Here is a 21,955-nt window from a genome sequence, read left to right as displayed (position 1 = left end):
TTCACCCAACTAAATTTATGTCTTTCAATTTGGGAATCCTATATTATAACTAAACAAATTTATATTTATATTAGATACCAAAATATATGCTCATGTGTTATTCAACTTCAATTTAAGGATAAATTATAAATTCAAAATTACAAACAAATATCAAATATGGCAATTCACATTAAAAAATTACACAAATACACAAAAAAAATTAAAATCACATTAGGCAAATGGCAAAGTGATAGGTCTTGGTGAGTTAATGCGACAGATAACCGTAGAATATATGATTGACACGTCAATTTTTAATCTATTTTTTAATAGAATATGACATAAGTAGTTAATATAATATTTTACATTGTTTCATAGAAGAGAATCGCTAAAGGGCACTAGTGGTCCCCAACACCACATGATGCTATTATATCACTATTGATGCAATTCAATATTGAGTTTTATATATTTCGATTCAATAAGAAAAATGAGAAATTACTAACTACTTATAAAGTGTCACTTCATATGGTCTTGAACATCTTAAGTTGCTTAATAATATTGCTATTGGGAGAAATGTTTATAAAGAAAATAGTTGAGGGACAAAAATTGAAAGAGTTAATAATTGAAGTGGAAAAAATAAGAAGTTATTTACCATATTATTTATGTTAGTTTTTATGCCTTTGGAAAGTGGTATGAATTAGATTTTTTAGAAAAAAGCATATCATTTCTCAAAAAGCAAAGCTGTGTAACCATTGAACTAATGAGAGAGCATTACATGACATTGAAAATGACTACACCAAACATTTGTTTGTATCTAATTCGACATAACATGGCAACCCATTACTAGTTTTTAGCAATAAAAATTCATTTAAGGAAAAAAAAAATGAAAAAGACATGGAGCCCATTGTGCCCATTTTGCTTATTGAAAGTTCAGTGAGCCGATTGAGTTGAATATTTGGTGTGCATTATTAGGTGGTGTGTTGAAAGTTGTTGTATAATTATTAAGGTAGTAATTATATTTTATTTTAAAATATAAAATATATTTAGATGTTAAGTGATAATTACATAAAGAAAAATTAATGTCATATTTGGTAAGATAATTACTAATTACATAGTAAAATATAATATTATGTAATGATTACTTAGATATGATAGTATTTAATAATTACATAGGAGAATTAAAAAGTGTAATTGGAGCACTTCAATTACTTTTAATTACATGGTGAAACAAACATGTAAAATTTAGTAATTAATTCGACTTACACTCAATTTTAATTACAAAGTAGTTTTTTATATACACCCTTAAAGACTCAAATTTTAAAAAATTCAATTTTAATAATTATTAAATATTTAGCTAGTTAAGTTAATCAATTATATATTTTTATAATTTGTGAATTTCTCCCAACTAAAAAAACTTGTTGCAATGATCTCATTGCATGTAATTTGTGCTTGAACTTCTTTCAAAATTTTAACATGATATTCTCTCAAGAATGACTGTACTTTGCAAAGAAACTCTTATGCTATCTTTGGTAAGAGGGATAGAAAGGAGGAGGGATGAATTAATTAAGAAGGACGGAAAAGAAAAAGGATGGAGAGGAGAGTGAGAATATAATGTTTGGTAAGTTGGGAAAGAGAGAAAATAATTCTCCATTCCTTATTCCTTTGTTTGGTATTTGAAGGATAATGGAAATGATAGAAAGAGTTTCAATAATGAAAGTACTATATTGCCCATTGTTTAAGATTTTTTTATTTAATTTTTAATATAAAATCGATGGTATTTCGACGCTTTTTCGATGCAAAATTGATAGTATTTGATGCTCTTGTGATGCAATCATGAAACTTGATTTATGGTTTTTCGATGCAAAATCGATGATATTTCGATGTTTTTGTGATGCAATCATGAAAATGTTATTTTTGGCCAAAATGATGCTTTTTTCGATGTAAAATCGATGCAAAATTGATGGTGTTTCAATGCAATTTCGATGGAAATTTGACGAAAATTTTGGAGGTTCATATATTTTCACTCAAATGTTCGGTTCAGATGATTTTTTTTTAAATTTTGGTATTTTTTTCGAGATCTAGAATATTAGAATGAGAGAGAGAGTGTGAGAGAATAAGATACATTAGAAAAAGAGAGAGTTCAGACTAAGGGAGAGAGGGAGTGTTTGAATGCCAGTGATATTTTTGTCTAAAATATAGTAAGAGACACATAAGTATGAGAAATTTTTACGTTGGCATATTAAAAAAAATTCACTATATTATTATGCATAAAACAAGAAATTTCCCGAACAAAATGCATATATGCTATAGATGGTTGCTATCATTGGAGGAGAAGTCAGAGTTGGAGGATCGGATCTTAGCGAGTAGCGAGCTGGGTGATGACATGGGCTGGGAAACATGACATCGTGGGCTATTTGAGGCGCATGGTAGCTAAGGCAGATGGTTGCTTCTTGCTTGTTCTTCATGTTCTTGAGTAAAACTCATTTTTATTTATTTATTTTGAAGTTGATATATATATATTATATATATGATTTTATCATTTGATATATGTATGATTATCTTTTATTTGAATATTGTTATGGGATACCATCCGGTGCCCAACACCACTTAATGCTATATTTTTTTATTGTTTAAATTTAGTATCGGATTCCACATACTTTAATTTAAAATATTATAGCTATTAAATATAAGTACTTGTACGATGCTACCCAAAGTAGTGTTTGTTGGACACTATGGTACCCCATCAATACTTACTTTCTTTATATCATTTAAATATTATATATTTTTAATTTTTTTGTTTGTGTTTAATATAACACAGATGATGAGAAAGGAGAGAGGAGAAATATATAATTAAACAAATGTATGTGTTGTTGGAGGATTTCGGTAGCAACACAATAATATGCGAGCACTTAAATAGAACTGCGAGTACTTGAAGTAAAGCTAACAAAGACTCAAAATAAGGTAACAATACTGAGAATTATAGTGGTTTAGCAATTGATGCCTACGTCCACTAGAGAGTCTAAAATGTTATTAATTTTTTCTCAGTTTTCGGTTCACCTATTTATAATTAAATAGATGCTGTTACGATTATGTTCGATCATTATTTGACCATTACAACACTTATTTAAATAATAAGTGCAATAAAGACATCTGTTACATATGATTTGAAACGTCCTCATTAATTGTACTTAATCGTTCGAGCGTTTATGGCTGTTAGCCTCAATTAAGGAGTCGTTTAGGACTTCACTATAAGATTCACGTTGTCTACTTGCTACTGAAAGTAGATTGCATGCTTCTCATAAGATAAGTCTTGACAATGAGAGTTCACACCTTTGAAATGAGCCACCCAATTCTCTTGTGTTGCAATACAAATGGTGAGCTACTACTATTGCATACTTACAAGTTTGTTATGGCAAGGTTACCCTTGCATACTTTTAAGTTGTTGTTTGGCGACCTCAATTCTGACGAGATCGCATGGTAGAATGCAACAAGGTCGTTATCGCACTCTCGGTAAAAACACCACGTACAAAAAAAATGTTATAGAGAGAATCTACACAATGTTCTTTTATAATTTACATAATCCATATGTTGTAAGAGAACATTAATGACTTGTTTGACTAAGCTTATACTTTTAGATTCCAGCTTCTCAAAACTTATTTCTCAAGAGGCTACAAAGATTAGTTTTCCCTTAGGGGTGTTTGGTATGAGGTAAAATGAATGTTTTAATGAGAATTTAAAACACTTATTATGTTTTGTTCAAATTTTTAAGGGGTAAAGTTAATAATTTTTGTGGGCCCCACGTGTATTTTAAGAGTAAAGTGAACAATTTTATACACTTGAGTTTAATATTACCTTCATCTTAAGCCCCTTTACACTTTCCAAGGTTACTCAACTAGTCAAAACAAACACCACTGAAAATCCAACCAAGTGCTTAAAGTGCCTTTAACTTTAAAACCCAAAAATGACTTTTAAAAGCATAACCAACCGAAGCCTAAGAAATGTATAAGAGCAACTCCAATGCTAATATTTAGAGGGTTGCCATAGCCATTTGTGGGTCCCAAGTCAGAATGTGGGTCCCTATATTAGATTATTGCTGAGAAAGTTGCCAAAAGTTGGCAACGTTATCATTTTGTTTTTTATTGTAATATAATTATTTTTGATTAGGTAGAGGAAAGACAATACAAAAATATTAATATTTTATTTTTTTCGGCGTGCTAGCATTGTACTAAGAGCATCTACAACGGTGGTAGTCACAGAAGTGGCTTCACCATATATGTCAGATAAAATGCCAACATGACATTACCAAGTGAGACTTGTATATATTGTGGCCAGAGATGTAGCCACTCCAGGGCAACGTTGCCCATTCTGCTTTTAAAAAATTAATAATATTTTAATATAATTTATGTACTTTTGGCAACAAAAAAATGGCTTTGCACCGTTGATGCTCTAGGGAGGCATGCAAGTAATTTGATTTTTCTAAACATTTACTTAGCCACGTTTTGACACGTGGAAAGTAACACCGAGTTATGTCTCCGAGTATGCCCGAGTCAACTCAAAAACCTCTATCTTATCTTAAAGAAAAAAGAAAATCCTTAAACCCTGCACTGCCTTCTTCTCAAGCTATGCATACATATGTACAATTGTACACATATTATGTCAACTACCATTGCCATCGCTCTTGATTCAAGTCCACCATTTTTGTTGAAACCACACTCTTCCACTTCAACAACTCCATGACTTCGCTTTCATTCACTCCAAAGCTTTCTCTGTATCCGAGAAGCTCTCCTTTCATCTTCCAATGCCCAAATGGACCCAAAAGAATCTCTTTCCCAAAGAAAATGAAGCTTGTGTGCTCAGCCTCAGAGCATCAAGAAGAGAGACGACAACGTACGAGGAGGAACAAGAAAACTGATTCTGATGCCGCTAAGGGAATTGACCCAGTTGGGTTCCTCACCAAGCACAGCATTTCCCATAAACAGTTTTCTCAATTCCTCCGAGAAAGGTAGGTGCTGGGCTGGTTTTGTTTTGTTTTGGCTTTCAAGTGTTTGATTATGTCTTACATGTTGTTCTGGCTCTTTGTTTTTATTTTCTTTTTCAGACACAAAGCGTTGAAAGACCTCAAAGATGAAATCTTAAAGCGTCATGTTAATTTCAGAGATATGTTTTCTGGGTTAGTTAGTAGTACTTCAAAATGCTAATTCTTATAAAGCAATTCAGTTGGCAGAAATTGTTTTTGAGTTACTGTTATAAGTTCATGGTGTTGAATAGTTTCTGAAATTTCATAGTTAGAGGTTTGATTTTGAGATGTTTGCTATAGTGTATGCTCTTCTTTGAATGAATTTTCTTTGAGTTTTTATCTTCTCCAGGTTTGAAATATTGGGTATCCATCGCCACCCGGAGCGTCGAGTGGATTATATGGATTGGGCTCCAGGTTTGACATTACTTGTGATTTTTCTCTTTTGCTGGTAAAATATGATTTTGAGATAGTTGAGCTTGTAGAAAGGAATACAATTTGATTTCAATTTTATTAGTCTGCTTATATTTATGTTCGGAACTTGGATTTTCACACTTGTAATAATATGAGATATGTTGAAGAACATAAGTTTGAGATAGTTGGATGAAGGTTTAGAGAATAAAGTAATAGAATGTTACATAGGATAGAAAAACTAATTGGGAAAGAGAGGAGTAATCCATGGTCTTATAAGTGGGTTAATATCCACACAACTATTCAATGTGTTGTATAGTTTCTTACTTCGTTTTTCAGTCTCTTCTCCAACTTGATTTTTTTCATAATGTTTCTTCGAAAACTACTATCATATCTTACTTCTCCGCCCACTAGATCACATAGGTAAATAGAGCAGGTCTCAAATGGTCATTTGTCTTCTTTTTTTTCATAGAAAACACCTTCATGTCTGAAATTTCCATTCATCAGATCACATATGTAAATAGAGCATGTTGAACACAGGAGCTCGTTACTGTGCGCTGATCGGTGACTTCAATGAGTGGTCACCAACAGAAAATTGTGCAAGAGAGGGTCATCTCGGGCATGATGATTATGGATACTGGTTCATCGTTGTGGAAGATAAATTACGAGAGGGAGAAAAACCAGATGAACTGTATTTCCAGATGTATAACTATGTAGATGACTATGATAAAGGTGATAGTGGTGTTACAATAGAAGAACTATTTAAGAAAGCAAATGATGAGTATTGGGAACCTGGCGAGGATCGGTTTGTAAACCACCGTTTTGAGGTACCAGCAAAGTTATATGAGCAAATTTTTGGTCCTAATGGACCTCAAACCTTAGAAGAATTAGGAGAAATACCCGATGCAGAGACAAGATATAAAGCATGGAAAGAAGAGCATAAGGATGATCCACCAAGTAACTTACCTTCTTATGATGTAATTGACAAAGGGAAGGAATATGATATTTTAAATGTCGTGGGTGATCCTGAATCGCATGAGAGATTTAAAGCAAAGGAGCCTCCTCTGGCATACTGGTTTGAGACACGTAAAGGAAGGAAAGCTTGGTTGAAAAAGTATGCTCCCAGTATACCTCATGGAAGCAAATACAGGGTCTATTTCAACACTCCTAATGGGCCATTGGAAAGAGTTCCTGCTTGGGCTACTTATGTTCAACCAGGTAAGTTTACATTCATGTTTCCTGGAAATTATTTTCTTAATCACCAGTACAATTTTTGGGGGTTAATATTTTTCATATTACTATGGATATTACTCATTACAACTGCGGATATGAAATACAACTTTGAGAGCCTACACGGCGTCAATGACAACTTTGGCTGTGACTCCATTTCTCTTCTCCCCATTTAACAATATATATAGGTTCCCATGGAAGTGTCTTTGGCAAACATATGCTTTTCTTTTCTGTAATCTCTCAACATAATCTGCAGTTGTATTCCTTGTATTTAACGTAACGACTATGGCATGTTGCACTAAAATTTCTTCGTATGAATGCAATTAATTACATGTAGAGGCGGAAGGAAAACAAGCTTATGCAATACACTGGGAACCACCGCCAGAAGATGTATACAAGTGGAGAAACACACGACCAAAAAAACCAAAGTCGTTGCGTATATATGAATGTCATGTTGGGATAAGTGGATCAGAGCCAAAAATATCTTCTTTCAGTGATTTTAGAGAGAAGGTAATGTTTTAATTGTTGGTGTACTGTTGTATAGCCCTATATTGTAACATGCTTATTATTCTTAAGTTTGTTTTTTAAATTTGGTTCAGGTCCTTCCTCATGTAAAGGAAGCAGGCTACAACTCAATCAAGTTGATTGGAATTATTGAGCACAAAGATTATTTCAGTGTTGGCTATCGAGTGAGCCTATCATTCTTTTCATCCTTTATTTGTCTGAAGTAATGTTGGAATGGAATTATTTGTGTAAAGTTTACTCAGCTGCATATATTCCTTAGTGTTAGTAAGTTGTGACATAAAAACTTGAAATCAAAAACTAGAAGAGGGTGATATATTTCGCGTTGAAATATGATTGGCATAGTTGTTGTCTTTGATGTAAAAATTATGTGGAAAACAAGGTAAGTTCATTGAACTACAGTATTACTAATAAAAGGTTTATCAATTGCTGTTTTAATGTGATACACACAAGCTGATTGAATGCTTTGAGTGAATCTTTATTGATAAACAGAACCAAAGTTACAAGGTTGTCCAATGAATTCGAGACCTTGGAATATCTCCACAGAAAATAACTCTCAACAATTACGGCAATAATCAACAAAACTTTCTACTGACTTAGGTTCTATTTATAATACAACTAGGCTGACTAGAATAATTGCTTAGCTGAGACTAGGATAACCACTTAAACACTCCGCCCTTCACCCAATTAAACTTGCTGACTTGGACATAAATTACTAATCCGGGTCAGCCACTAATTAAAACTTCTATTGTGCTTGGAATATGTTCGAAGAACAGCTGGTCTAACATAATGTATTTCATTTCGTTGTAGATAGAGTTCAATGGCTGGCTCATTTTCTATTTTTCATATTTTCTTCTTATTTGTCAAAAAAAAAGTTCATTTCTTCTTTATTTATTTATTTTTAACTGTAAAAAATTCCACCAGCTGCAATTTACTTTATGCTTTCAGTTAATTTAAACGTCTTCATGAAATGCAGGTCACAAATTTATATGCTGTTAGCAGCCGATTTGGAACTCCTGATGACTTCAAGCGGTTGGTTGATGAAGCACATGGTTATCTTTCTTCATTTGATGTCATTACTTTAATTCTCGAATCCTAATATTTTCATCAATTCTTTGGAAGTAGCCTAGTGTTCTTGTCTTATAATAATTATTAAAACATTTCCTTTCCATTGCCTCACATATCACTTTGCTAGCTACTGATAGATGGAAATTGCAAGTCAGGCAGTAATATTTTCTAAGTTGCTGATCAGGAATTTGTACATGCTTGGTTTTATTTCTTTTCATTTATAGGTTTAAGAATGCGTAAAGAGTTTTTGGTTATCATATTGAGTTATCTGTTAATTCTTATACGGAAGAAATATAATTGTTATACGCGTATTGATGAGAGTGCTTATTTGCCATACCCCAGTGGGCATCAGTTTATGCGTTCAACACACTTTTCTTCCCAGCTGTTTATTTTTTCTGGTCATTAAACTTATAGACTGTTAACTGCCTCACTAATTTTACAGGACTTGGACTGCTGGTTTTCTTAGACATTGTCCATTCCTACTCGGCTGCAGATGAGATGGTTGGGCTGTCTCTCTTTGATGGATCAAATGACTGCTATTTTCATACTGGTATCTGTTAATACTATTTTTTTTCTTGACTTCAACTTACAAATTGTACAATAGTTTTCACTCTAAACTTGGTTGCTCTCTTTCCTAGTTATTTAATAACCCTGTTTATGACATGTCTTGTGTATTTGTTTTAACAATGCAAATTTTTAAGCTGATTCCTACTAAGATCTGTTGTTTGATCTTTGGGCTACCTTTCAAAACATGAATGACCAACTTGTTCTTTCATCATTAGTGTTGTGCCATGAATTGATGATTGGACCTATTTTTTGAATAAGATCATTTTATGTTTCCAACTTTTTTCTTCTTGACTAGGCAAAAGAGGGCATCACAAATACTGGGGTACACGGATGTTCAAATATGAAGACCTCGATGTTCTACATTACCTTCTCTCAAATTTGAACTGGTAAATTTAAAATTTGAATTGGTGAAATCTCTAGCTTCAAAATTACTGAGTTTCATTGGTGTTGTCTTTCTTAATCTATCCTCTATCCCTCTGTATTTGTTTTTCAAATGGGATTTTATGCAGGTGGGCTGTGGAGTATCAAATCGATGGTTTCCAGTTCCATTCACTTGCTTCAATGATGTATACTCATAATGGTTTTGCTTCGTTTACCGGGGACTTGGAGGAGTAAGGCATTTCCTTCATATTCTTATAGCAATAAGTTTTAAATGAGATTGAAATATAAATATCATAATCAACTAGATAATTCTTCTTTAATTTAAAAAACTGTGAATGTTTTACATCAAACATGCAGTAATGGCTAGCAAGATATTGTCGGAATTTAATCACATCTTATTGCAGGTACTGCAATCAATATGTTGACAAGGATGCTCTTTTATATCTCATTTTGGCGAATGAGATTCTGCACATTCTCCACCCGAATATAATAACAATTGCTGAAGATGTAAGTAGTTTGATCTTTTTTATTTCCTCCTTGTGCTATCTTCTTAAAGTATAGTATTGAGCTTTATGCTTTCTTTTATCTTTTTTATTTGACTACTTAGATATTTTTTATTTTAAATTTGATTTTCAGGCAACCTATTACCCTGGACTATGTGAACCAACATCTCAAGGTGGGTTAGGATTTGATTATTATGTCAATCTTTCTGTGCCAGAAATGTGGTCATCTTTTCTTCAGAATGTTCCTGAGCATGAATGGAGCATGAGTAAGGTTGTATATTATAATCGACATAAATCATCTTATCATCAACTAGTTTAATGAAATTTCCTTGTTAATTTAGAGCATGTTTCTGTTGTCTTGATTTACTGTGCACTGATTTTTGAACTAATTTGGTCAGATTGTCAGCACATTAATGGGTAATGTACAATGTGCCAATAAGATGCTTGTGTATGCTGAAAATCATAACCAGGTAACATCTGCTTGTAGTCACATCTTCCACAGCTGGTATTGAAATAACATCAATTTCATAAGATTTTTTTATTTGTTCTTATTAGAATATTTTCATTATGTCTTGTCTCTCAATCTTCAACGTTAGTCGATATCTGGAGGGCAATCGTTTGCAGAGATATTACTCAGTACAATAACAAGTGAGTCTGGCGTTGCAAAAGAACCATTGCATAGAGGGTGTTCCTTACTTAAGGTGCAATTTATTTCTCACTATCAAAAATCACTTTGTAAGCTTTCTCCATTTATTATGCAGATCAGTCATATAGGATGCTTCAACTAGGTTAAATCAGTAATGTTATGTAATTAAAAGCATTAACCTTTAGATGTTGAGTTATCGAGAAAGATCTTCTCTGAAATTTGATCTATGTCACTGGATTAACTGTACAAGGATAATTCAATGTACATGTGTATCTTAGTGAACCAAAAATTGCATTTTATAAGTGGTTTGGTAATTGTATGCTTTTCTATGATCATTTTATTTCTCTTTTCAACTTATAGCTGCTTTTTATTTTGAGGCAGATGATCAGACTGATTACATTTACAATAGGTGGCCGTGCATACCTTAATTTCATGGGCAATGAATTTGGGCATCCCGAGGTGAGGTTGCTTTCCTAGCTAGATCCTTGAAAATTTTAGTTCATGCTACTGATGATAATTTTTTGTACAGAGGATCGAATTCCCAATGCCAAGCAACAATTTCTCATATTCGCTAGCTAACCGTCAGTGGGATCTTTTAGCCAAAGGAATTCATCACAACTTATTTATCTTCGATAAGGTGTCATTTTTTACTTACTCTGTTAAATGTCCCCAATAAAGGCAGTTTTGCTAACATCAAACTTTTACATTCACACTTGGGTCTATAGTAACATGTTTTGTTGGAGTTGTCATTTCCAGAGGCTTCATTTTTCTGTTTAAACTTTACAGAGTCTTCTCTCCATTAATGGACAAAGAATAAAACCTTGGTAACAAATGTGTTTTTCTTTCCTAGGCCTTGATGGAGTTGGATGAAAAAGAACGAGTACTATCCAGAGCTTTACCTAGCATTCACCATGTGAATGATACTACCATGGTAATTATGGAAACTCTCATTTTTTTTTCAATAGTAAATTTTCTCTATTATATTTTGGTATATCAATATGACTGCAATTCAATGGCTTCTTTATTCTATCCCCTTTGATTATTCATGTGAATCTTTCGGTCTGCTGGTCCCAAACTCGATTAAGGATGCCTTGAAAAAGTTGACAACCTACATAAACATAACAAACATCTTTTCAGACAATCAGTTTATGTACTTTGCATTTTTTTTTTTGAGTCAATCCCTTTCAAGCATTACTCATGGACAATAATACATCTCTGTCAATCTTATGTTTTTTTTTGGTCTGTTAGGGAGATTCATCTTACTGTTTTTTAACATGAACACAAATAAATCCACACACACAGATATTTATATATATATATATTATATTATCTTAAAGAGTGCTTGACACAACCATATCCTTCCTATTAGTGCAATAGTAATGTATTCAGAAGTTTTTCCTTAAAGTGACAAAGCTATTTGTTTGTCTTACAGGTAATAGCTTACATGAGAGGTCCACTTCTATTCCTATTTAACTTTCATCCATCAGATTCATATGAAGGATACAGAGTTGGTGTAGAAGAAGCTGGAGAATATCAAGTAAGTCTTAGCAAGGAAAACTTTATTAGCTTCCTATCTTCTTTCTTCTTTTTTTTTTCCAATCATATTTTTATGATGCATACTATTCAAACTTATTGATGAAGTGAATCTTATATGATGTTTTCTGGTCACAGCTTATTCTAAATACAGATGAAATAAATTATGGAGGTCAAGGACTTGTAAAGGACTACCAATATCTTAGGACAACTATGAGCAAAAAGTAACCATGGACTTTCTTCAATCTTTATGTCCTTTCCCAATATAAGTATATATTTATAGTAATTGGTGTAACTTTATCTTTCCTTCATGTCACTTTGCACATTCTTTTGATAATTCTTTACGAAATGGTTTTCAAACAGGGTGCCAAGTATTTTGATAAGGTGTCGAGTGTGATAGAGGGTGTCGATTGTGACTGGAAAAACCATTTTGTTGAAAATTATAGTGAAAGAGGCTATTGTGCAAAGTGATTAAAAAAATAAAAGCTATTTTGCCAAGCATGCAGTGGAGTTTTATTTAGATTTTCTATCTCCTATATGCTGATCTGGAAACACCGTCTTGCAGGGTGGATGGCCTCAGAAATTGCTTGGATGTGCCTCTGCCTAGTAGGACTGCACAGGTTGGCTTTCCACTGTCTATGTTAATTTTGTTTTATCAGTGTCCCGTTAATGTTGTTGGGTAGTGTTAGAGAAAAATATCCCATGTCGAAAGTGTGTGGGAACATTCAACAATACATAAGAGCATGTGTTACTCCACTCATCATCAATTAGTTTTGAGATGGAACCCATGCTTCTTACCATGCACCTCATTCTACTTCTAGACCACTTTCCACATTCTAACTTGGTATCAAGAGCCAACAGAAAACTCTAACGAGTATATATCCGATCCAAATCCAAAATCGGTCCAAAAAAAGTCAAATAGTCACTTGTGATCGAGTTGTCCAAGATTGGTGAGCATAAATAGCCACCATCTTGAGGGGAATGTTAGAGAAAAATATCTCACATGTAAAGTGTGTGGTTACATTTAACAATACATAAGAGCATGTGTTATTCCACTCATCACCAATTGGTTTTGAGATGAAACTCCATGTGTTTTACCATGCACCTCATTCTACTTTTAGTTCACTTTCCACATTCTAACTGGCAGCATAAGATTGTTTTGCAGTGTAAGCTACTTTGTATTACTTCTTTTCCTTTCTCATGATATTATTTGAATGAAGTGATTTTCCACAAATACATGCATGGATTAGGAATACACATAAGCTATTTGGCATATTGCACTCAATTGACATTGTTTGCTTGCTTTTCCAGTTTATCTATCTATGCCTCTCATTCTTTGCTCACCATGCTTCTTGACAACTTACATGACTTTGCATGGTTATTTATTGTGTATTATCTACTTTTTGTGGCAGGTTTATAAATTAACTCGTATTTTAAGAATATGAGCCATGTTGGAGTCCAAGACTTGATTTAACTCAGTACTCCATGACCGAAAGCTAGAACCCGGAATTCGTTTAATTCCAGAGCATTTGGCTTAAATGGGTTTTGGGAAAATGTAATTATCAAGAGGAGTCTACTAGTAGAGGTGCAGTTAACCAATGTTCTCCAAGGTGAAAATTGAAAAAGATGGGTTTTGTTCTTCTACATCAAGAGTTAGTCTCCTTCAGATGGTTTGTATTGGAGCTTTTTAGTTACACCACCACCAGAGGCTAGACACCAACAATTCTTAGTATACTTCAATATTAGGCTTGTTTGGCTCTTTTGTTATTTAGGAAAATAGGATCACAATAATTTTGGATAAACTAAGAGTGTTATATTTTGTTCTTAAATCATTCAATGTAAATCTCTGAATTCCCCAACACCATATTCACTCACTTGATCAATCACTGATTTTTATTTTCCACTCTTTCCATATCTAACTTTCATGTATAAGCAAAAAATACAAAATACAAAAAAAAGAAGTTTTGGCCCTTGTGTTTTTTCAAAATGCGCGATCGGTCCTTATGTTTTCTTATGTTTTATTAAATGACAATTCAGACCTCGTGATTTACAAAATGGATCAAAATAGTATCATAGACTCAATTTTTATGCCATCAACGGGTTAAAATTACGAAAATGTCATTCTAATAAGAAACATGTCCACATGCATGCTTAATACACCTAAATATGCAAACATAGTTATATTATTATATAATTCACATAGTCATGCATATAATCACACAGTTAATTCAATTATTGCCCTCCTGACCCCAATTAAAGCACTTTGTCTTATTAGGAAAATTGAGACTTTACAGATATATTACCTATATTCGCATCGAGTATATATTTTCCGTACTCTCACTCTACTCTAAATCTTAATTTATCAAATAATACCCTACACATCCTACCCAACCCATCAAGAAAGGATACCCAAAGATAATAGAGTTTTTTTTTTACATAAAAATAACAATCTTTATACATGTCAACCATATAAGTGCACTTAATTGATGTAATCATTTTTTTTAAGTTTTCAAATATTATAAAAATAATTTATTTATTTATTTAAAAAAATCTAATTTATTTTAAGGTTTATACTTTTTTTGACCCTAAATTTTGTCCAATTACATGTTTGTACCCTATATTTTGATAAATGATTTTTTAGACTCATTGTTTTGTAAAATGGTTCAAATAGAACCCTAAACTCGATTTTAGTCAAAGTTTTCTGAGCCAAAATTACTAATAATTCACCAAACTAACAATTTAAAACAAAAAACAAAATCATTTTGCCTAACAACTATGTTGTTATATTTAATTTTTTATTTATCAAAATTAAGTTTAGGAGTTAGGGTATGATTGGTTTAGAATTCAAATAGTATTTTAAGTTTTTGAATACTTATAATATAAATGGGCCCACATGATTTTTGAGATTGTGAAAATTACACCTAATACCCAATTTAAGTTAACCTCTTTAATTTTTACCCACCTTTTAAAACTTTTTGATTAATACCCAAACTATTAATGACTCTACCCATTATACAGTGGTCTAGTGGAACTGATAGTGGAATATTATTTAAAGATGGAGGTAAATGACACGACAGAGACAAATATTGAGATTTTTACATTGGACTTCTAGTAGTGTTTTAAGAGTAATATGGGAAATGTGCTTAAAAAAGTGGGTAATATTCAACTAAATATTATTAGTGGCTATTTTTAGTTAACTAATCTTAAAATTGGGTATTTTTCAAATTATCCCTTTTTGATTGGTATGTGATTTTCTAAAACAAACTCAAAACCAGTTTTTGAAAAAGAGATAATTTTTTACACGTAAAAGTAGAAAACAATAAAACATTGTTTTCTACAAATGCCTAAAACAAATGAGACCCACCTCTATTTTAATTGCAAAACTACAAACCATTCAAGTATTTTAAATGTTAAAATATTATTTTCAAATAAAATTAACAATTCAAATATTTTGTTTTCAACTCATAAACCAATCACCCTCTTATTTAAACTATTTTACAAAACACAAATTTGGATCGAAACAGAGAAAACTTATTTTAAGATAATCATGACCTTTTTAGAATGCATCTACACCATTGATACAAAGAATACACGTGAGAACATGATATAAGTTTCGTGAACTTTACCATACCCTATTACATACTCCCTAGGTCTAAACTGAAGAACATTTTCGTACGTTTTTTTTTTCTTTTCTTAAAAAATAAATTAAAGGTCTGAACTTTCTCCTCTGTTTTCTCTCTTTTTATCTCTGTGCTCTATTTCCTCTCTCTGTCTTACCTTGAGAGAGTACAAAATTTGGGCACACCGATTGTTCTTCTCCTCATGTGATCTACTCCGTTGTGGTAATTAGCTCTTTTTTCAATCTCATTATTCTGTATTTATATATTATATATGTATATATTTGTGGGTTTGAGCTAAGAATGACTCTATGGTTTTTACTAGAAGTGTGAATAGTTTCTGTTATGTTTGTTTAGTAACTGTTTGATAAAATGCGTATGTGAATATATTAATATTTTGAATAAGTTTTATGATTTTTGTGATTTCTTACAATCTTTCTGGATTACTACTCGGCCCTTTTTTAATTGACTGAGTTTATCTCATTAATTTTGCGTTCCAATTCCTTAATTTTCTTGGATTATGGATTGTGGTTTCTTTTTTTCATTAATAGTAAACAGGACTGATTGTGGTTACTTTCATTTCCTCTTCAAGAAGTGATATTGTTCCTGAGAAGTATAATGCTTTTAGAGACCACAAAACTAAAGTGCTCCAACCTGATTTTCTTTATGCCATGTAGGAAAACAGGGCTTTCCATATTTCTTCATTAACATTGCTCATTTGAAAATATTTTTCCTTCTTTACAGTATTTTTTTTCTTCATTAGTAGATGCTTATCTAACCACATTTCGGACTTAATTAAGACTTCAAACTAAACTTGTTTTGTTCTCATAAGAAGTGAGTGAATGTCATTTTTCTCTTTCGAATTAATCACAATTATAAATTATAATAAATCAAATAATTCAAACCATCTACTGTATGAGACCACATTAGCTTTTGTTGTCCTCTTTTAGATCTGGTGTGCCTCTGATTTTCTTTCTCTTCTGCTCATAAAAATTATTCATTTATATACAGCCAACTAAGGTGTAATCACTTGGTTATCTATCTCCCTTGATTTGAGGTCCGAGGTCCAGCATAAATTGAATGTGATTGTACGGAACTTACTAAAGGAATCATCTCCTTCCATTCTTAGTTGAGCTTCATTTCATCCCTCCATTGACTCTTTTTCCTCAATCTGAAAACAAAAAGGCTGGCAACATGTTTTATACCTTTTTCCTTTCTCACATCGTATTTAGCCGAGAATTTTGATTCATAAAATCAGTAGCTTGTGTATGTATGTCTTAGTATGATTTCTCTTCGTAGATTCAGTTTATCGAACTCGAAACTTGTTAATAGGCCCAATTGTGTAAACCCATTTGGCCAATATCTGTATTACTTTAAAAGAGTTTTTTTATTGTCATGTAACTCGAATTTGGTTAATGGAAATGAGCTGCGATACTTTTCTTTCATGGCACTGAAGGGCCACAAGCCATGTTCCAGAATTGCTTCAAAAGGATTACAACGTGGATTTGAACAGTTTCCCTTGTGTTCTTTTTACTCAACTAAGCCTATATGTAGGTCTTATAGGAGGAGAGTTAGTAAGAGATTGAAAGCTAGTAGTAAGCCTATTCTCGATGAAGCTCAGTTTCAAAGGGCGTTGTCTCAACTTCTTCCTAGATTTACAGCTGAAGAATTGGGCAATGTTATGGCTCAGCAAGATGATCCTCTTGTGTGCTTGGAGTTGTTCAATTGGGCCTCGCAGCAACCGAGGTTCAAGCATGATGCTTCCACTTATCACATTGCCATAAAGAAGCTTGGTGCGGCTGAAATGTATGAGGAAATGGATGATGTTGTCAATCTAGTGCTTGCTATCTCTCATATGGGTACTGAGGCTCTTTTCAATACCATTATATATTTTTTCACAGAAGCTAGGAAGTTGACTAGAGCTATCAATATATATAAGCACATGAAGAACAACAGGAACTTGGGTTGTAGGCCTTCAATTAGAACTTATAATACTCTTTTTGCGGCATTTTTGAGTAGGGGAAACAATTCTTACATTAACCATGTGTATATGGACACCATTAGAGGCCTGTTTAGGCAAATGGTGACTGATGGAATCGAACCTGATATTTTCTCTTTGAATTCCATGGTTAAGGGTTATGTCCTTTCTCTTCATGTTAACGATGCACTTAGAATATTTCACCAGATGGGCGTAGTCTATAACTGCATTCCAAACTCGTTTACCTATGATTATCTGATCCACGGATTATGTGCTCAAGGCAGGACGAACAATGCTACAGAGTTATGCAATGAAATGAAGAGTAAAGGCTTTATTCCTAGTGGTAAATCTTACAACTCACTTGTGAATGCTTTGGCTCTTAGCAGAGATGTTGAAGAGGCGATTAAGTATCTGTGGGAGATGATTGAACAGCAGAGGTCGGCTGATATTATAACATATAGAACAGTGCTGGATGAGGTATGCAGAAGTGGCAGGATCGAAGATGCAATGAAGCTGTTGAAGCAGTTCCAAGAGAAAGACCTTGTGGATGGACATTTGTATAGGAGGCTTCTACATGTGCTTGAAGATGACTATGGACATTCAGCTGACAATAATTAATTCAGGTATGGTCATAATTATTGAGTTTAGTGTCACAATCTACATATTTATATGGTTATCTAAGGAAGAATTTCCAATATCATAACTTTATGTCAAGACATGAGTTCAGAGTCTGTACTGGTTTGCAGGTGGTCATTTTACTTTTAAGTTTTAATTCTTGTTTCATTGATTACAGCATTATGGATCTGCCTAAAACACATGGCCTACAAACTAAAGTAATTGTATTTTATTTTGTTATTCTACTCTCGTTTGTTTGATGCGCATTTGAACCATCATTTATCACTAGAAGCTGAATATCAGTGGTGTTTATCTAACACCATACTCCATCACTCATTTTTTGCAGAATTCCAAATTTTCTGTTTTTTTTAAGTAATAATAATAAGGCAGCTAGAAGCTAGAATGCCTCTTTCTTGTTATGTGGATTTCTTTTATACGATCTCACTATTATTTGAAGATCTCTTAATTTTGGCCATCTTTACTTGTTTATTATTAATGGAATTTTTCTATGCACTATGCCAGCTCTAGTTGGAAGTTTAAATTCTATCTGATTCACTCATGAATTTACTATTTCATTTGAATAAGCATTGAATCTGTACCTGAAGTTGGGATCTAAAACTCATTTGCTGTGTGCTTGCAGTTAGGTCAATGCAGTAGTTTTATTCTTTCTGTAAAGGTGAAGTCCTTGTATGTATCTCAGATTCAAGGTGCTAGGCTCAGCCAAACTCCATCGTTATGGCACATGGTATTGTCCTCTGTTCTGGCTCACTTTGTGGATAGCATCGGAGAGTAACTTCGAACGAGTATGGTTCTAAACTTGCTTTATCAAATACCTCACTGTCGGAGCTGAAACAAACAAATTATTTATGTTGAATTCTTTAAACTTCTCAAATGTGTATGTTTTGTGCCCATTGTAAATCTATAGAAGAAACACCGAGCACGACACTAATTCAGAGAATCCTATCGACGACGACTAAACAATAATTTCACTACACACAGTTCAACACTTTCGAACAACACCGAGATTACATTTCCTCAAAAAACCTAATGCATTTTAGGTGCACTATGGTGGCTAATTTAATTTCGAGGAACATGGTGTTTACTCTTTCATCTTCGTCATAAATTCCAGTAATTTCTATCTTCAAATTCTTGTTGCGTTCTTATTATCTCCAAAATGTAATTGAAAAGAATACCTAATGTCGTATTCGATCATTAAGCATGCTGTTACATTTTTATATTTAATTTGTTCTATCAAACAAAATATCAAAACACTTGTACTTGAAAACAAACTAAGTCAAAGATTCATGTCATCCACGGCTTAAATCTCGACAGTACAAAACACCTGCCCTAAGTGCCTCTATACATGTCTCCCTTTTAATTGATACAATTCTCCACAAAAAAGAAGAGCTAATTTACAATCTTATCCCTCAAAAATACATATTTGCATTGCAAAAAATAATAAACCAATTAAATAATGATTCTTTATACAATAGCATTGTAGCACCCAGTTCCGAAATTGGGTCTAAAATGTAACCTCGTCACAAACGACCTAAAGCTACAGTGACCTTTTTTTTTGTCTTGAGAGATTTAACACTCATTTGGAATGGAGGGACTACATAAGGTCCCTATAAATAAATATATATGTCATTTTATTTATAAAATATTAATATAAATAACAAAAAGTAAAAAAAATTTATTATGTTGTTACTACAGTGTCTCACCATATATGTTGGAACGGTAACATTCAAGTAAAATGGTGGGATATTTGCACTCTGATTAGGTGTGAAATACTCTTAAATCAACAACAAAATAGTGGAATGATACTACGTTGGAGTTGTTCTTAGCCAAATGTTTATTAAACAAGCATAACATTAAAATGCATGAGATTTTGTAGTTTAATTAGAACCATTAAATTAATGAACAATGCATTAAATATTTGGTGAATACTTGCCAACTTATATACTAGTTTCTAGTTACCATACTTTTAATTGTTTATATATCTTTAAGTCATATGTCATCCAAATACCATTCATAATGAATTTGACTATTAAGTAAGTATGTGTCAGGATATAAGAGCATCTCCAATGTTTGTAGCCACAGTGGTGGCTTGAGCATATTTATCATATAAAATGCCATCTTATCAATGAACAGTAAAAATTTTGTGGCAGCAGGTTGGAGAAGTTGCCGAATTCAAGCTACGTTGCTTATTCTATTTTTTAAAATATAATAATATTTTATACCTATTTATGCACTTTTGGCAACCCCTAAAGTGGCTTGCATTGCTGATGCTCTAAACATACCAAAAGGAGAGTTCCATTGTATATGTAGCCAAACTAGAATATGTGTAAATTCATCCCTAAAGTTTAATAACGATCCTTTTAATCCCAATAATATCTTTTGAGTAATGATATGTGCACAAAAATTATGTACTAAAACATACTCTAAGGGGTATTTGGTATGAGGTTTGAGTTTTGGGGAGTAGAGTTAGAGGGAGTTTAGATTAAGAGAATGTGAAATTCAAGTGTTTAAAGGGGTTAAGATTACCTCAAATCAAGCTAAAAAATGAGACCCACTTAGAAACACAAGCCCCCAAGCCATTATAAATAAATTTACCAAACATGAGTTAGATTTGACATTCTCATTCCCACCAAACTAAATCCCATACCAAATATCCTCTAACTAATGTGACAGTTTCATTTAACTAGTCAAACATCTTTCAAACAAAATTTACTATTGTTTTAAAATACGGTGACAAGTGAGATAATTTTTAGTGGATATATCATTTTTCATATATTTTTTCTTATTGAAAATCAAACCATGGCCAATTGATTCTTATTTTTACGTTTGATCGTCTGCCTTGTGCTTATCTGTGTGATTGGGACAATCATTGAGGGCATCCTCTAATCATCATCAATGATTTAGGCAAATTTCACATCTTGGTTGACAACTTTTGCCAATACATACTTTTCACTTAAAGGCAATAAATAGGTAGCTTTCACAACAAGAAACAAGCAATGTTCATGTTAGATTGTAATTTGGTTATTTGGATTTTCGCAGGTTTAGGCTTGTTTAGATCCATTATTACTATTTTCAGAATCATCTTATTTCTTCTTATTATTTTGATGTTTGAGTTGAGATGTTTTTTATTTTATCTTTATGTAATTTTCTAGAGTCTTGTGTTGTTACTAATGTTTTCCTCCGCCATAAGTGAGGGTTTTTAATAAATTTAGGAAGAAGTCACTCATGGACAGGTGACTTTCGTCTCTTTTTAAAATAAAATAAAAATGTTTTATGGTCTACCTCCAAAAAGGAAATTTTTTATTTTTTTTTAAACATTCTATTATGTAAAATTAGTAATCTGCTTGTTAAATGGAGTTAGCTTTATGCTTTATAATAGCTCTCTATATGTAAAATTAGTAATCTGCTTGTTAAATGGAGTTAGCTTTATGCTTTATAATAGCTCTCTATATGTAAAATTAGTAATCTGCTGGTTAAATGGAGTTAGTTTTATGCTTTATAGTAGTTCTCTATATGTTAATGAATTCTCATGTTCTAATCACAACATTTTGAATTTTCATAATTAATTGGTAGTTCCAGCCTAAAGATTTAGAGAGGAAAACTTTAATAATTTTGATGACTTCAATAAGAAATATGCAGCTAGCTAGGATGTATATATATATATATATATATATATATATATAGATCAGAACATGGAAACAACTATAAATACTCAAGTGCTGCTCTTCAGTTTTTCTTTGATGATTTTGGTTTCGTGTTTTAGTTAGATACTTTGTTTGGTTAGTGTTTGAGCATGTTGGTGATGATATTCTTGGCAAAATAATATCCTCACAAAGAAGTTGTTGTCCTATCCTAAGGAAGTCTGGGATTGAATAT

At 32.5% G+C, this 21,955-nt stretch overlaps 2 protein-coding genes across 5 annotated transcripts; both read left to right on the top strand.

Annotated features, from left to right (window-relative positions):
* The first annotated feature begins 4,558 nt into the window (after window positions 1-4,558).
* On the top strand, window positions 4,559-13,752 carry LOC133824605 (1,4-alpha-glucan-branching enzyme 3, chloroplastic/amyloplastic). The gene is made up of 21 exons (XM_062257541.1): window positions 4,559-4,978; window positions 5,075-5,146; window positions 5,343-5,407; window positions 5,942-6,619; window positions 6,969-7,141; window positions 7,231-7,320; window positions 8,130-8,205; window positions 8,664-8,771; window positions 9,084-9,174; window positions 9,298-9,399; window positions 9,574-9,676; window positions 9,806-9,943; window positions 10,071-10,142; window positions 10,269-10,373; window positions 10,700-10,777; window positions 10,848-10,955; window positions 11,169-11,249; window positions 11,751-11,855; window positions 11,990-12,075; window positions 12,417-12,471; window positions 13,264-13,752. Exons 1-21 carry the CDS (start codon window positions 4,710-4,712, stop codon window positions 13,294-13,296), a joined length of 2,688 nt encoding a protein of 895 aa, XP_062113525.1. The 5' UTR covers window positions 4,559-4,709; the 3' UTR covers window positions 13,297-13,752.
* A 1,741-nt stretch (window positions 13,753-15,493) lies between these two features.
* On the top strand, window positions 15,494-19,298 carry LOC133824603 (pentatricopeptide repeat-containing protein At2g27800, mitochondrial-like). Of its 4 annotated transcripts, none has more exons than XM_062257538.1 (3): window positions 15,494-15,693; window positions 16,480-18,069; window positions 18,762-19,298. In XM_062257538.1, the coding sequence occupies exon 2, from the start codon at window positions 16,751-16,753 to the stop codon at window positions 18,062-18,064; it is 1,314 nt and encodes a 437-aa protein (XP_062113522.1). In that variant the 5' UTR covers window positions 15,494-15,693; window positions 16,480-16,750; the 3' UTR covers window positions 18,065-18,069; window positions 18,762-19,298. The 4 variants fall into 4 exon arrangements, with proteins under 4 accessions (XP_062113522.1, XP_062113524.1, XP_062113523.1 ...); XM_062257540.1 differs by having other exon boundaries at window positions 15,497-15,693; window positions 17,023-18,069; window positions 18,702-19,298; XM_062257539.1 differs by having other exon boundaries at window positions 15,497-15,693; window positions 16,925-18,069; window positions 18,702-19,298.
* The last annotated feature ends 2,657 nt before the right edge of the window (window positions 19,299-21,955 follow it).

This window comes from Humulus lupulus, chromosome 3 (assembly GCF_963169125.1).
Source record: "Humulus lupulus chromosome 3, drHumLupu1.1, whole genome shotgun sequence".
NCBI lineage: Eukaryota > Viridiplantae > Streptophyta > Magnoliopsida > Rosales > Cannabaceae > Humulus > Humulus lupulus.
This window is presented reverse-complemented; position numbering and strand designations above follow the sequence as displayed.